Below are 15,022 nucleotides of genomic sequence, written 5' to 3'. Positions count from 1 at the left end.
GCAGGAGGCAGAGCTAGGAATGGAAAGTCTTTTTTATCCATTAAAAGATATGTTTGGATACCAGCCTTCAAGCAAGCAGTGATCTGTAACCCACCAAGAGTTATTTTGCTCCTGGAATGTCACCAGGGCCTACTGATGAGTTTCCCATGGGGCTTCCTCACTTAGTCCTCACAGACTTCTTTCATCACATTGTGGGTTCAGCCTCCTCCAGGCTCACAGTAGTGATTGATGTTTTGGTCCACGTGGTAGGTACCACAAGATACTCACCAGTCTTCCCATTGTTGCACAGAACCCTGAGGTGGTATGCTGTGGGGTTCCCAGGACCTTCAACTCAAGTCCAAGTCTAGCTCTGACACCTCCCACCATGTGCATTTGGGTTCAGCTTTTTTCCCCGTCCTGCTTCTCTTTCAGGGTTGATGGGGATGCTGCGGAGATGACGCAGAGGGACATGGGAGCTCCATATACACATAGCTTATTTCAGATGTGCCCTGAAGCCCTTGGCTTTGCCCTAACTTCCCTTTGCCCCTCGAATGAAACTTCTATCTTCTTTTCTTGATTTTAAGATCATGAGGATACTGTGAACTTAGACTTGCCATTCTGCAGGGATATGCAGATGCCCTGCCCATCTCCGAGTATTGCATCCCAGGCACTGGGCACCCTGGACAGGGGTGCCTGCCACTCTTTTAAGACTTAGCTGGGAGACATCCTCTACATGCTGCTGTGCCTGACTCCATTACAACAGTGCAGCTCACATTTCTGCACAGGGCCAGATCTCATGTGTGTTTGATTCATTCATAGAAGTTGATCTGCACAAGTATTTTCAACAAAGCATGTTAAGACTTGAACATCTAAATGCATTAGTCTTGAGAGGTCGTGAGCCCCCTGCAGCCACATGCAAGGCATTTAAACTATTCTCTTTGGGAATGTTCTTTAATGTTGGAAGTGTATCTTCTTTTTAAGTTTTCTCGATGATGATATATCTTTTTCCTGAGGGAAAGAATTTGATTATGTAAGAACAGCCCAAAGTCATTCCTCTTCAAGTTTGGAGATTAAGCTATGTGATCAAGCTTGAAAATACCATTCAGGGTAACACATGGCAGGTACAATGATTATTAGACTGTTCTGTTGTGGAAGGAACACCAGGGACCTGGGTTGATTCTTAACCTCTGATACTAACCAGCCATGTGTGTTGACCTCTCTGTGATTTAGTTATTTCCTCCATAAGCTGAGGGGTTGGACTATATGATATCTGTGGTTATTTTCCTTTTCTGAAATCATATGGGGGGGTGGGGTGGGTGCATGGTGTAGGTGTATGATTAGGTGTGGCCCACACTGGCTCTAATAACAAAGCCAATGATAACATAACAAAGCTTATGTTATCATTTGTCTAATAACAAAGCCAAAGAGAAACTCTGAATTTAGATCGATGGCAATTTGGTTGGACTGAAGCCCTTCTTCAAAGACAGCCCTCTGTTCAACTGAGGCCTGATGTGTTTGTTACGTAGAGCAGTGTGTTGCACCTTTTCCAATCATGAAATGCTTAGGTAATGATGGTTTTAGGGTACACTGAAATGAACTGGTAAGGACTGGCGGTGGCGGGGTGGGGTTTCTATATGAAGCCTGGTGAAAGTATTTTATTACATTTTCTTCATGTTATATAAATTTCTAGAAAAACAAAATGTCATATATTAAAGGAGATACATAGTTTTGAAGTTGTGGCAAACTTTTAAATGAAATGATCATAGAGAGTTATGAGCTTTTTTTAGGTTTCAAACTTGCAATGCTTCATCCAATTCTTTCTCTAGCATTTTTCATGAAAATTTCCTCAAACTTTTGACCGTCACCACTGATGAGAAACTTTATTCATATAAAGAGATTTTTTAAATGTGCAGTTGTTTTAAAATTGTGTTCATTTCCTCTTGCTGTTATAACAAATCACCACAAATTTAGTGGCTTAAAAACAACACAAATTAACTATCTCACAGTTCATCTGAAATTGATTCTAATGAGCTCATATCAGGGTGGGAGCAGAGCTGTGTTCCTTCTGGAGGTTCCAGGGAAAAATCTCTTCCTTTCCTTGCCCAGCTTCTAGAGGTCATCTGCATTCCTTGACTTGGGGCTGCTTCTTCCCTCTTTTGAGAATGTCAGTCCAACCTCTTCTTAGTGTGTCATGTCTCCTTCTGACTTCGACCTTCCTGCCTCTCTTTTATAAGGACCCTTGTGATTATATTGGGCCCATCTGGATAATCAAGGGTAATCTTCCCCTCTCAAGATCCGTAACTTAATCATATCTGCAGAGTCGCTTTTGCCATGGAAGTTTACATAGTCACAGGTTCCGGGGATTAGGATGCGGGCAACTCTGGGTTCCATCCATTATGCCACCTATCACAATTTGCATCAGTTTATTTAAAGAATAAAGCACTTTTGCATTTAAAGAATCAAGCACAGCTTCTGTTTCTGTACTTTTATGTAATGTTGACATTTCTTACAATAATATGAATGGATTTCTAAGACAAGCTACCTTTTTCACATCAAGTATTTCAAAATAATGATGACTCTGAAGAAAAGCACACACTCACAGAGTGGACATCTCATAATTAACCAGGACCCACTACGATGGAACATCAGTTAGAAATGAACCTGTGGTAGCCAGAGGTTCTGAGTTGCCCCTGGAATCTGGGGCCACTTAACTTGTCCCCTCCTCACACCTGAGTGCTATGTTGTTGGCTCCTTGGGCTCTTCAGTAGCCTGCAGGCTCATGTCCTCAGTGGGTGGGTAACCCTCTGCCTGAGGTCCTGAGAACTCAGACCCTACTCTGCTTTGGCCACCCCAAGTAGCCCTGGGTGACCATTGTGAGTTTCCCTGAGAATTGAAGGGTTCCACATCTTCAAACCCACTGTGACTCCCTGACTGGAATCTCTGAGCGAGGCAAGGAGTGTGTGGGCGCAGCTGTGGTCCAATCCAGGAGCTCCTGCTGATTAGCTGGCTGACATCCTGCAGGTCACTTCACCTTCCTGAGCCTTGGATCCCTCTGTTGATAATGGGGGGTGATGGTAGTTCCTACCCCAGAGGTTGCCATGGAAACCCAGTGGGAAGAGGTGTATAGAGTGCTCAGCACTAAAGCCTCAATCAGCATGATGCTAAAACCACAATGGTGATGCTGGTATTTTGGCCTTTTTTTGTTTGTTTCTTCAAGGTTAGATGCTTAATTATCTTCATCTTGCCTATTTTTCACTATAGTTATTAGGGGAGCTTTATACAACAAGCATGTGATTGAAAATGTCAGTTCTCATGGTGCCTGCATGGTGGCTAGATCCTGATATAGAAGAGGTCTTACCTGGCTGCTGGGTAGAGCCTCACAGTGAGCAGGGATGGGGCTGTGTTATAGTTACACAGCGGGTCAGTGGGCAGTAGTGATTACTCTGAGAGGAAGGCCTCCAGGACCGAAACAGAAGCCGAAGTGTTTCTGTCTCCCTTTGCTACTTCATTCGTATCTGCATGAGATTACATAATATGATCGTGATGGGCTCCAGAGCTAATTTGGCAATCATTCATATTTATATTTATAGGTTTTTATTACAGCAGTAGTGCACTGATCATTTGATTCCTAAAGTAATTTCCTTCTGCCAATGTACCCTTGGCATTCTAAAATGTATATTCACATTTAATGCAAGAAAGATATGTTATAGAAAAGGCAGTGTTTTTGAATCAGGAATACAAAGAGAGAAGCATTAATTTCCTTTTAAAATTTATTAGAAATGGAAGCCACTTTCTAAATCATAATTGGTAAGTTTAATTTGCATCTTTCAGTGTCTGATATGCTCATTTTTACCATTCAGAATCAAGAAACATTTTCAGGATGTTTTTGCCTTTGTTAACTCATCAGGTGGACATTCAAGATACTTTTAAAGGTATTTTAATAAATATATTTAAGTATTAATAGTTAATAGAGCCATTGGTCTGAATTCAGTGGCAAGTAATTTTATTAAAGCTTAAAGAAAGCTGTGCAAACAGTTTTCTTCCATCCCAGTGTCTTTGGGCGGCGTTAATTATAAGAACTGGTGCTATTGGAGATGTTTACCCAGCATACAAACTCCTCATTGTTAACCGTGGCTGGTGCGTGCTGACAGCTGCCTCTCAGAGAAATGTAACCCATGGTTAATGGGGGAAAGGCTGGCATTAGCATAATTTTTTGGCAGAGACTAGCTGGGGTTTCAGTGTTGCCTTCAACAGTGAGTCCTTCATTAACAGTGTCTTATCAGGGGCCCAGACTCCACTGGGGCTTGGGGGACAGGGGGAGACACAACCTTCTGATCGTGTGGTAGGTAACCAGAATCCTGTGTGAAATGTCTGCTTCTGAGTCACAGGGAAAAGGATTTCAGTTGCGTAGGATTATAATTTGAAAAGAAGCCCAGGGAAGAATGACTCTCAGAACTGCTGATGCCTGATCAAAACTGACACAGTGTAGAGGTGGCTTTTTTGATATTGACACTAATGCATATTAGGGTTTCTATAAGAGGAATTAGAATTAAAACATTTTTGTTCCTCAGGGACCAATTCAGACAAAAATAAATCTGCTAATGCAAGACTTAAGAGTCAAGAATACATTAATCCCCTGAAGGTTTCTGTAAGTTCATTTGCACATTGCTAAAGGTATTTCAAATGATTGGGGGGAAAATTGTGTATCTTTGGAGACATATTAAGCTAGTTTCAGAAAGTAATAGGAAAGAATAAATAATTATGTTAATATTCATCCCTAAAACAATAAACTACTCCCCAGGCCTCAGGAGTCTCTTTGATTTTCTCAATAATAAAAAAAATACAAAATTAAATGTAAATGAAAAAATTGGGAAATATATGATGAGGAAGTAGCTGTCATCCATTGAGCACTTACTGTGTGCCCAGTCGGGGCTATGCTAAGTGCTTTTATACATGTCTTTTTTCATTTTCATAACCACAAGTGGGAACATGAAACCCCAGGGAAATTAGTGATATTTCCAAGGTCACTCGACTGGCAAAGGGCAGGATGGAAATTTGAAGACAAGTCTTTTGTTCTCCAGCCCGCAGTGCTCCCTCTGTCACCCTGAACTGTTGTCTGTCATCAGTGGCAGTCACTTCTATTCACGGTATCTTCCTGAGTCCATTAAATGACTCCACCCAGGGCTCCCTTCCACTCTTCCTCCCACAAGAGCCACTGTTGCTGTTGCACGTGCCTGGCACCCTGAGGATTCTATGCAATAGTCCTTCTTCATGCCGGTGCTTCTAGCAGTGACTTCTTCATCCAGTTGTGTTGGTTTCTGCTGGGCTTACGTGGGCATGTGTTGACCAGGTGCCCCCCCTCCTCTCCACTCCGGGGAAACAGCCTGGAAGAAGGGGTGCCTCACTAGACTGGGACCAGGCCGTGTCTTTGCTTCAGATTTTCTTGAGGCTTCTCCTTTCAGATCCTTATGGACCTTTAACGTGTGTGTAAGGATCAAATATTAGTGTCTTCAAGGACTAACAGCATGTCCTTTGTTTGTTCTGAGAATACTGTGGACAGATGGAGGATTATGCTTTTATTTCCCCTTTTTACCTTGAAACAACAGATCACAAATATGTCCTGAAACCATAACTTCTGGAATTTAGTTATGAAAAGATGTGTGGAGTCTCAGGGAGTTTTGGGCAACCCGTGTGGTGTCAGGGGTAAGTCAGAGTGCCCTGTGCCAGCCCACTTTCGGGAAGCTTGTGATCCATGGCTCTTTTCAGTTGTGTTATGTCCCCTGGAGCAGGTGCACCCCAGAGCTTCCCAGCCAGCCTCCTCTGTGGCTGGGAGCCCTTCCGTGAGCATCGGCACCCCGTCAGCATTCTCCTTCATGTTATACCATCTCTCACCAGAAATGTGGGGAAGACCAGTGATTAGGATCAGCTTGAATAAGATCTGTTACTTTCTACCTCTGGAAAATGAGATTTGACCTGAATTGTGGAGTACATTAACTTGTATTTTATAGCTCAGTGATTCTCAACCTTGGCTGGACATTATAGAGTTACCTGAAGAACTTCAGAAAATACCAAATGCCAAGTGACTTGTCTCAGAATAATTATATCAGGATAAGACAAGGACCTGTATCGACATTTCTTAAAATCATTGCAGGCAAGTGGGATGTGCAGGGGAGTAGGAGTTGAAAACCACTGAGTAAGAGGATGGAGGGACTGTGAGGAAGGGTCTTCGACTGCTCTGGCTACTATTCACAGTAAGCTAGTGCTGCTGGTGGACTTACCAGGTGCTGATTCTGTGCAGGTTGGTCCTAAGTATTTTCCATGGAATGAAATTACCCTCGGGTACTCCTTACAGTGATCTATGTGCTTATTTCATCTTTATTGATGTGTACATGGAAAACTTTAAGAAGGTAGAATTATTCAGAGTAGAATGACACGTCTTGGCAATATTCTCTATTATAAGTGAGATGTAATCTGTATATGTAAGTATATAATACATCTGTTTTCTTACTGCTTTTGTCACAGAAGACTTAGACAATTTTTATGGTTAGCATGCCTTGGCTATGCCAGCTGAGATCCAAGTATACTATAATAATTGAGGAATCTTCAAATTCCACATCACAAATGTTGGCCTCCTAACTCCTACTCAGACTTCACATGAGTATCCTGAAACACTTCTTTGTGGCAAATAGTTTATATGATGCCTAAAGTAGGTAGACGCTGAAAACATACTGTTTGGCAAAGACTCTGGTAATACATATATGGTCTAGTAAGTCCACAGATTGTAATCCCATGTACTTGGATTTAACCCCTTTGCATGTTCACACACAATCTCTAAGGTTATATTTACAACCTTTCTGTGAGGTCTCCACCATGAAGGGTTGGATGTGTAGGGTGAGATGTAGAATGTATTGTGATTTAGCTTGTTGCAAAGGCTGAGATCACTGAGATCAAGGCTGTCTAACCAGGGCATCTTTAATGCCATTAAACCACAAGGATTTTGTTGGTGGTGGTTTTGGTGTATAGCGCTATATATTTTAACCACATACAGAGCCACATAACTACCATCAGATTAGTTCAAAGGGCTGGGGTGTTGCTTCAGGTCAGTAGCCATTCGTGTCCTCCACCCACCTGAGCATCCTGGACAAGCTTGACTTCTGTCAGAGGGTTAAGTCTACGCCAGCTCGAGCTAGCAATTTCTTGGCAGTTTAGAGACAGGCCCTTCTGAAAGTTTACTGATGGTAGGAGTAGAAACATGGTGGGTATGCTGTTCCTTTTTGCTTTTCTGGCTTGACAAGATGCTGTAATCCTTGATTCCAAAAGAATAGACTTCAGACACAAAAAGGAAGCTAGAGGCAGAGTTCTAAGGGCATAGGAATTTTCTAAAAGAAAAAAAAGGAATGATGGAGGCCTCTCTAGGCCTCCAAAAATAAGAGGTACTGCCTCGCAGGGTGCTGGGACCTGGGATCGGAGACTGGGGTCAGAAGTGGAGATTCACAGGGCAATGGAAGTGGGTGGCAGGTGAGCACTTATCCTCTGTCCTGGCTCCAGACCCTTCATCAGCCCTCCTCCGCCTTTTCTTCTCAGATTTACATCCTGACCGCCAAGCTCAAAGACCTGGAGGGCTTCGGTCTGATCTTCCTTCCCCCAAACTTGACAGCCGCACTAGAATTCTCTGTAAGACTGAACAGCAGGAAGTGTCTTTGATGTTCCAGGGAAGCGCGTGTGATAACAGCATTCATCCTTTGATCTCTACAGCCAAAAAGCTACCAGCTTCAGGTCTGAAAATTCTGACAGTTTTGTTTACTTTGCACAGGTAAAGCGTAAGACCCTAGGGTGAAAAGCTCTACCTAAACACCGTATAATAATGTGGTCATACTCTAGGAAAAGAAATACTTGCTGTCTCCAACGTAAGAAATTCAGGGAGCTTTTCATTTCCCTTTCTGCACCTCTGTTATGAGCAAAGGGCATTTAGAGCCTCTGTCCTAAGAAGATGCAGGAACACAACTGTGGATACAACTCCCTCCTGGTCAGGGAGCTGCTGGTAGAGAGAGATAACGATGTGGTCCATGGTCAGGTGATGACACTGGTCAACCCTGTTCTTTTCTCTGTATAGAAAGAAGTGAAATCTTCTATAAGGGAAAGAGGGAGAGAGGACATTTGAGCTGAGCCTGAGTGAAGGGGGTGAAGAAGAGCTTTTTCCAGCAGAGTAAAGAACTACGTCAAAAGGTCCCTGGCTGACAAGAGGCTGGTGTGTCCGGAGCAGAGAGAAGGCTGTTGTGGCTGGTGGTGGGTGTGGTGCGAGGCAGAGCTTGGGTCATGTAGGGTTATAGACCATACAAGGAGTTGACTGTTTTGTTCTTAGAGAAACAGATTTTAAGCAGAGGGTTAACATGGTCTGATTGATAAGGTTAAAAGATCCTTCTGATTGCTGTGTGGATTGGGAAAAAACATCAGTGATCAATGAAGAGACCCAAGGGTTTTCCTTGGTGGCCCAAAGGGACGAGTGAAATGTGATCAGACTTGAGGAATACTGTAAAGGCTGAGTGCATAGGACTTGCAACTGAGTTATGTGGATGGCATAAGGGAAGGAGATGAATCAGGGATGGCTCTTGGGCTTTGGAGCCAGTGGGGAAGGGGTATATCCTGTAACCCAACAGGAGAGGCAGAACTTTGTGGGGTGGAATCCAAGCAAAGAAAGAGTTCTGTTTGGCCTGGCAAATCATGAGTTGCCTGTAGACAACCAAGATGAGGTACTCATGAATCAGGGGTACTGACTTTGGCATTTGAAGTAGAAGTCAGGCATTTGTCGGTCCTTTCTGGAGTTTTTAGTGACTTTGGTTCCTATGGAAACTTTGAGTACTTTAGAAACATTTAGAAGTTTGAGCCCTCTCTGATGCTTGAGATTGAGCCCTGGAGGGCATGCTGGAGCATGCTGGGATTTCTCACATCCCTCCTGGGAAGACATATTGATGGGGTGAGCACGCGGGACCCCTCTGCAGCTATCCCCATTGCATGATCGATGAACAGTTCTGAATATTTCTCTAGACGTATGCAATCATTTTTCTGAATTATTTCATGCACCTCCTCTTTATTTAGTCAGATGTAGATATCATTTCCTGTTTGTGTATGTTCCCCAGAGAGGCCAGCACGGTCATTTGGATGTAACAAATTGTCCACATTTTGAAGGTTCCTGAAAATAATGCAATCACAAGTATGCCAGGTGTTTGTGCTTAAGAGTCTTGTACATGAATGCTGGAACCTGTCGTCCTTTTCCCATGCCCAACTGGCCAGTGAGGAAATAGCCCTCCTTGACGTCAAGTGGGTGATACATCGGTAGATTACAAAGCAAAGGGGACAGATGATGCCTCAGTACAAAAAAAAAAAAAAAGACTTTAAGCCAAACCCACTTACTTATGTTTGGATCAGTTTTCCCACTTGAACTGTTCCTGGATTAAGCTCTACTTCCCTTTTTTATTCCAATTTCTTAAGTCACTTTTGTTCTTTCCTGAAATATCATCTTTCATCTGCTCCAATGAGGGCATTTACCTCATTCCCTCAGTTACTGTTCTAACAATCCTGTGTTTCCTGTATTTTCCATAGTTTGTTTCTGTTTTCTTCACTTTTTGTGGAGATGATTCCCCCTGGACTAACAGGCATTACCCTTTTGGAGAAAAGTCTCCGATTATAATGTCCCTATCATCGGCCCCCCCACGTGATCAGGCGTGTTGCCGGGTGGTCACATTGGCGGTGCCCAGGCTGCCAGAGATGTGAACACCCCAGCAGGCTTTTTGGATATGCAGGCACCCGAGCACCTTCTGGAGAAAAACAGTCTTCTCTCTTCTCTGCAGTTTAACAGCAGTGTGACCATGAGCAAATTATTGGATTTCTCCAGGTCTCTATTCTCTCCTCCGTAAGCGGGGATAATTCTAACCCACCTCTGATATTTGAATTCAGTGAATGAATACCTGTGAAACACTGAGCTGAGTACCAGCTACCTAAAAGGAACTCAACCTTTAGTTCCTTCCCTAACCCCTCTGAGTCCTTGTATATCAGGAAACAGTAACCACACTCTCTGAAATCACACCAGCCAGACAGTGGCTGTTAGCGCAAAGGCCGGTCGAGCTTCGGAAGCAAACTGGACTGGAGAGATGAAGGAAGCTGACAGTCCAGACGAAGTGGGGAAACAGTGCAGTGCCTCCCCAAATGTGGCCCTAGGATCCGCAGCCTCCACGTCACTTGGGAGCTTGTTAGAAATGCAAATACTCAGAGTTATGGAATCAGCACCTCCGCGAATGGGGCCAGGCAGTCTGTGTTTTAGCAGCTTACATGTAACTCTGATGCCACTGGTCTAACGTAAATTCAACAGATATTGGGTGAAGAATAACGCTTATTTCTGCATGTGTGTGCCTGTGTGCATACACACCCATGTACATAGAATGTTTGTAAATGCATATGTAGTACAGCAAAATCCCCCTACTTTTCTTTGGTACAGTTGGCTGAATAGAAACATGTCTAGAATGCTTCTTTGCCATGATTTTGTCCTGAATTCATTTGGGGGATAAAACTATAGACTCATCAACTTTCCTCTTTTTCCTTTTTCCCTAGGAAATTCCACTTACTTGGATGACCACGGACCACCTCCCAGTAAGGTAGGGTATCCGCTTGTGGTGTAAACCCTCTTTTCCTTTTCTTCGCTCCTACAGCTTCCAATGACCCCAACCAGATCCCCCCTGGCCCCGAATTGCTCGCAAGAACATAAGAGCTGACAGATGTCAAGTTAGTCTTTGACGTACAGGATGGAGAAGAAGAAGCATATGGAGGCAGCCGAAATGGTGAGAGAGGAGAGCTGTTGTTTCATCAGCAGCTGTAGCTGCCCCAGCACTGGAGCCTTCGGCTGGCCTAGGTCTTTGGCAGCTTCTCTTGTTTGCTGCCTCCTTTGCCTTGGCGTCCGTGCTGGCCTACGATGTTATTCCTACAGCCTGGCCTTACAGCCTTGGCCAGACTCATCTCTGCCCACTCCTCCCTGGCCTGCCTTCATTGGGACACCCCACCCAACGCTCAGCCCCTTAGACCCAGATTTCTCTGCCAGTGCCCTCTCCAGTTTATGTTTTTAAGGCTTAGAACCATCCAGTGAAATAGTAATATAGTTCCCCACCACTGTTCACTCCCTTGAAATCAATGAAAATGAAATGCCTATCTACAAAGAGAGAGCGAGAGAGAGATATAGTGTCTTTGACTATTGAAGGTAATGCCTATAAGGTACAGCTTTAAGTGCATCATGAGAAGAAAATCAACCACTAACCTTAAAGGCTGGGAATTTGCCCTAAGGTTCGCTTTTCAGTTTTGGATTTGAAGACCCCAGTTAGGACCATGAGCTTCTGAAGCAGGCGTTTCTGGGTTCATCACTGGCTCTGCCACTTTCAGTGTATGACATTGGGCAAGTTACTTAATGTTTTGAGCTTGAGAGTTTTAATGTGCAAAGTAGGATTAAAAATACTGGCCACAGTGCAGGGCGTCTGAAAGGGCTGAACGTGCTGATTTATGACAAGCACTCAGCATCTGGCGTGCTAGGAGCATTAAATAAGTGGTGGTGAATGTCAACTAGCCTGGAGTAGCATTAAGCTCATTGATAAATGTATAGTAGCACTTAGCAGAGTCATGAATGTCTCTGCCATGTGGTCCACCGCATACCAAGTGTCTACAATGATATAGGCACTAGGAATAAGTGTCCACAATGATATAGGCACTAGGAATACAAATATGAGGCCAAACAAAACAACAGCAACAAAATAGCCCCTACCCTGGAGGAAAAGAAGGAATATATAGGATTTGATGCCATCTGAAGTTAAGAACCACATCTAGCTCATCTCAGGATCCTCCTGTCCTTACATTAGTACATCGTGGCTATTCATTCAGTTTCACTGAGCTGGACCGTGCCATCAGAGCTGGGATCTAAACTAGGTCTCCTGGCTCCTATTCTGGGTCTTTCCACTAGGCCAGTGTTCTCAAACTTAAGGTTGCTCCTGGGTTTCCTGGAGGCTTGTTAAAACACAGGTTTTGGGGCTCAGGCCTCTGGGTGTATGATTGGTAGGCCTGAGATGGGACCTGAGAATTTGCATTTCTCATAACCTCTCAAGCAATGCTGGTGCTGCAGGTCTGGAGACCACGTTTGAGAATTTCAGCTCTGAAGGCCACAAATATAAAGAAACTATTTCCTGGATATTTTCTGTGTTGGGTTTTTTACTGCTAATAGCCTACAAAGAGTGGTATGGCTTGTCCTATAAAAGCTATTTATTAATATCACAGTGAGTTCCACTGTAACTTTTCTTGGAGTGAAAACATTTTGTTTGGTCAATAACCTGCATAGGAGGGAGAGTAAGTCGGGGTGGGGTAAGTTGCAGATGGCCTGCTAGGTTCCTTTGCCACCAACTGTACAAAAGTTTCCAAGTGGGGCTGAGTGCTCTCCAAGGAAGAGGAGTTGGGTGGGACCCCTAGGAATTAGCTGTTTCTCTCAATGGCATCTCAGGACATTGCTTTGTGTTCCAGGTTTGATACATGGGGTTTTGCCTGTTCAGAGGACCCAGGCCCACTTCATATAAACTTGTGTTCTTGTACTCAATCTTCAGTGACCGGCCCGGGACCACTCCTTTAGTCTGCCTGGGGCCTTACTCTTGCCAGAGTGGCCATCCTGTCTGTCCCTTTGCTAGTCTCCTCAGTGCCTGGGTTCTGTGTATACTGAGCTTTCTCCGGTCCCCTGATGTTCTTTCTCTGTCAGTGCGTCTCCCTGCATCCCCCCTGCCGTCTGTTCTGCACCCCTCCCTCTTCCTCCACCCTTAACTAAGGCTCCCCGTGATGTATAAAACCCATCAGGTCATATCAGATCATTTTAGACCACTTTCAGAGCAGAAGAGTTTAAAGACTTTCCCAAGTTTGAAAATTGTGAATATAATCTCTTTAAACAAGCAGAAGTTTATATAACACAGATTCTTTCCCTATAACTGCATTTTCATCATCTAGAAGTGGAGTAGCAAAAACCCTCTTGACTTTCTAAGCAGTAGCCAAAATAAGAATACAAAAATGGATAAAAATAATACCCGTATGTGAACATCTTTTCATCCATGCTTATTGTTTCTGACAGGGTGGAAATGAGTCCCAGCAGCGATGAGGTCAGACTTCCAGATGAAGGTCCCTTGGGTATCCCCTGCAGTGGGGCTTTGGTTATTTAGGTCTACAGACCACTGGCATAGCCACCACTGGACATGGTGGTGCCCAGGGAATAGGGACTGACACTCGTGCGCCTCCACAGTGAGCCCCCACCCAACAGGGGACTGCCGGACTGAGTCCAGACCCACAGTTCTCATCTGTGTTTAGCTTTCAGAAGCCACTTTTTGTGCCAAGACCGAAAGAGCTGTGATCTAGATAAATATAAGACTTTTAAGCCCTGAAAATGCACTAAGGTTTATAGGCGAGTTCTCATTTTATTAAAGGTACAATTCTACAAGATTCATGTTTCACAAGGAAAAACCATTTGGGGAATGGGGTATGTGCTGCATGGTGCTTACGGGGCCCAGGTCTTCATTGTCTCCGGTGTTTTCATGGAAAAGGACCAAAGGTTTCTGATTTTTACTTGTTTTTAAAATCTACTTGAACCACATGGCTCACCTCAGTTTTTAAGCTAAGTCGTTTAAAAACAGATGTTAATATTTCCTTTTGTTGACCACTTTTTTGCTAGCATTTTATGTGTGCACCAAATGCAGCCTTCAAGATTAGAGCCCTACGAAGTATGAATATGTATATCTATCTTGAATTAAATAGAAAGATATTCACAAGTATAAAACAGGCATGAAACAGCTAGCATAGTGTGATCGCACTTCTTATAAAATTGTCTGCATGTCTGGGTATAGAAAGAAGCCTGGAAGGATAACTGTATTTTTTCCAGATGATGAGATTTCAAATTTTTATCCTATTTCTTATGCTTTTCTGTATAAATTGAGTTCACTAAAGTAATGTCCCCTCAACCTGATGACCAGGAAAAATATTCTTGTGTAGGATTGAACTTGGGCTTCAAAGTCTTCGGGACTGTAGTTCCTGAAGCACCATTTGCAGTTCTGTGAACCCTCCTAGAGAGGCCTCCCCCCAGAAGGTTGACCTCCTCCCCCCACCCCAGTTCACTTCCCCTGGAACATGAGCAGCAATCATCAGTCCCCGTGGTACCCAAGGCAGCCACCATTGCACGTGCGCTGGGCTCCAGATCTGACAGATAAGGAGAATCGGTCTGAACAACGAGGAAAATAAAATCACACTCCATAGCTGATGTCTATTATTTCCTATGTGCCAAGGACTCTGCCAAGCACTTTGCATGCACGTCTAGGTTTTATAAAACTCTATTAAAAAGGAAGTAATTTTTTAATGCTAATTTTAAAGATGAGGGGACTGGATCTTACAGAGACTGAATAACTTGCCAAAGGCCGCGCACTAAGTCTTGGCCTTGGGAATCCAGCCCAAAGCTGTGTAGTTTCAGGGTTCGTGCTTTTAATCATTTCAAGATTACTAATTTAAGTAGAAATACAATAACTTTTACCTGTTTATGGAGTTTGCTCTTTTATGTAAGTTATTTTGGACCTTGACTACTACAATAAACAAATTTTAGCCTTCAGTATACCAGAAAAAAATAGTCATCACCATTTACTACTTGGATCCAAGGGACTCTTTTAATTTTTTAACCATCTAGTGAATTTTTTCTTTTCTACTTCATCTTTTTCCAGTCACCTTTGGGTATATACAAACCTTCAGTATATGTCCATTAACAAACTGTACATAAAATAAAATTTGGTATATACACATCACAAAAAGCGAAAGAATACTGTCCCATATTCATTGAACCAAATGGATGAGCCAGGTTCTTGTTGCAAAATTCTGATGAAGTTCTTCCTCTTGATGACTAACGGCATGAGAAGACCACCCTTTCCTTTTGTCCCTAGGAGTGCAGTGCATAAAAAACAAAACACAAATAAAATTGAAAATACGGTGAACAATAATAAAT

General features: G+C 43.3%; 1 protein-coding gene across 1 annotated transcript in view; it reads left to right on the top strand.

The window, feature by feature from the left end:
* The window catches only part of UST (uronyl 2-sulfotransferase), a 266,913-nt gene that overhangs the window by 99,119 nt on the left and 152,772 nt on the right, over positions 1–15,022 (top strand). Inside the window, exon 2 of the mRNA XM_037034745.1 lies at positions 10,585–10,628. Coding sequence (XP_036890640.1) covers positions 10,585–10,628 — 44 coding nt within the window. The remainder of the gene's footprint in view (positions 1–10,584; positions 10,629–15,022) is intronic.

This window comes from Sturnira hondurensis, unplaced genomic scaffold, assembly GCF_014824575.4.
Source record: "Sturnira hondurensis isolate 20B ecotype Veracruz unplaced genomic scaffold, ASM1482457v3 Scaffold0022201, whole genome shotgun sequence".
Taxonomy (NCBI): Eukaryota; Metazoa; Chordata; class Mammalia; order Chiroptera; family Phyllostomidae; genus Sturnira; species Sturnira hondurensis.
The sequence above is the reverse complement of the archived record's forward strand: the minus strand, read 5'-3'. Positions and strand labels throughout refer to the sequence as shown.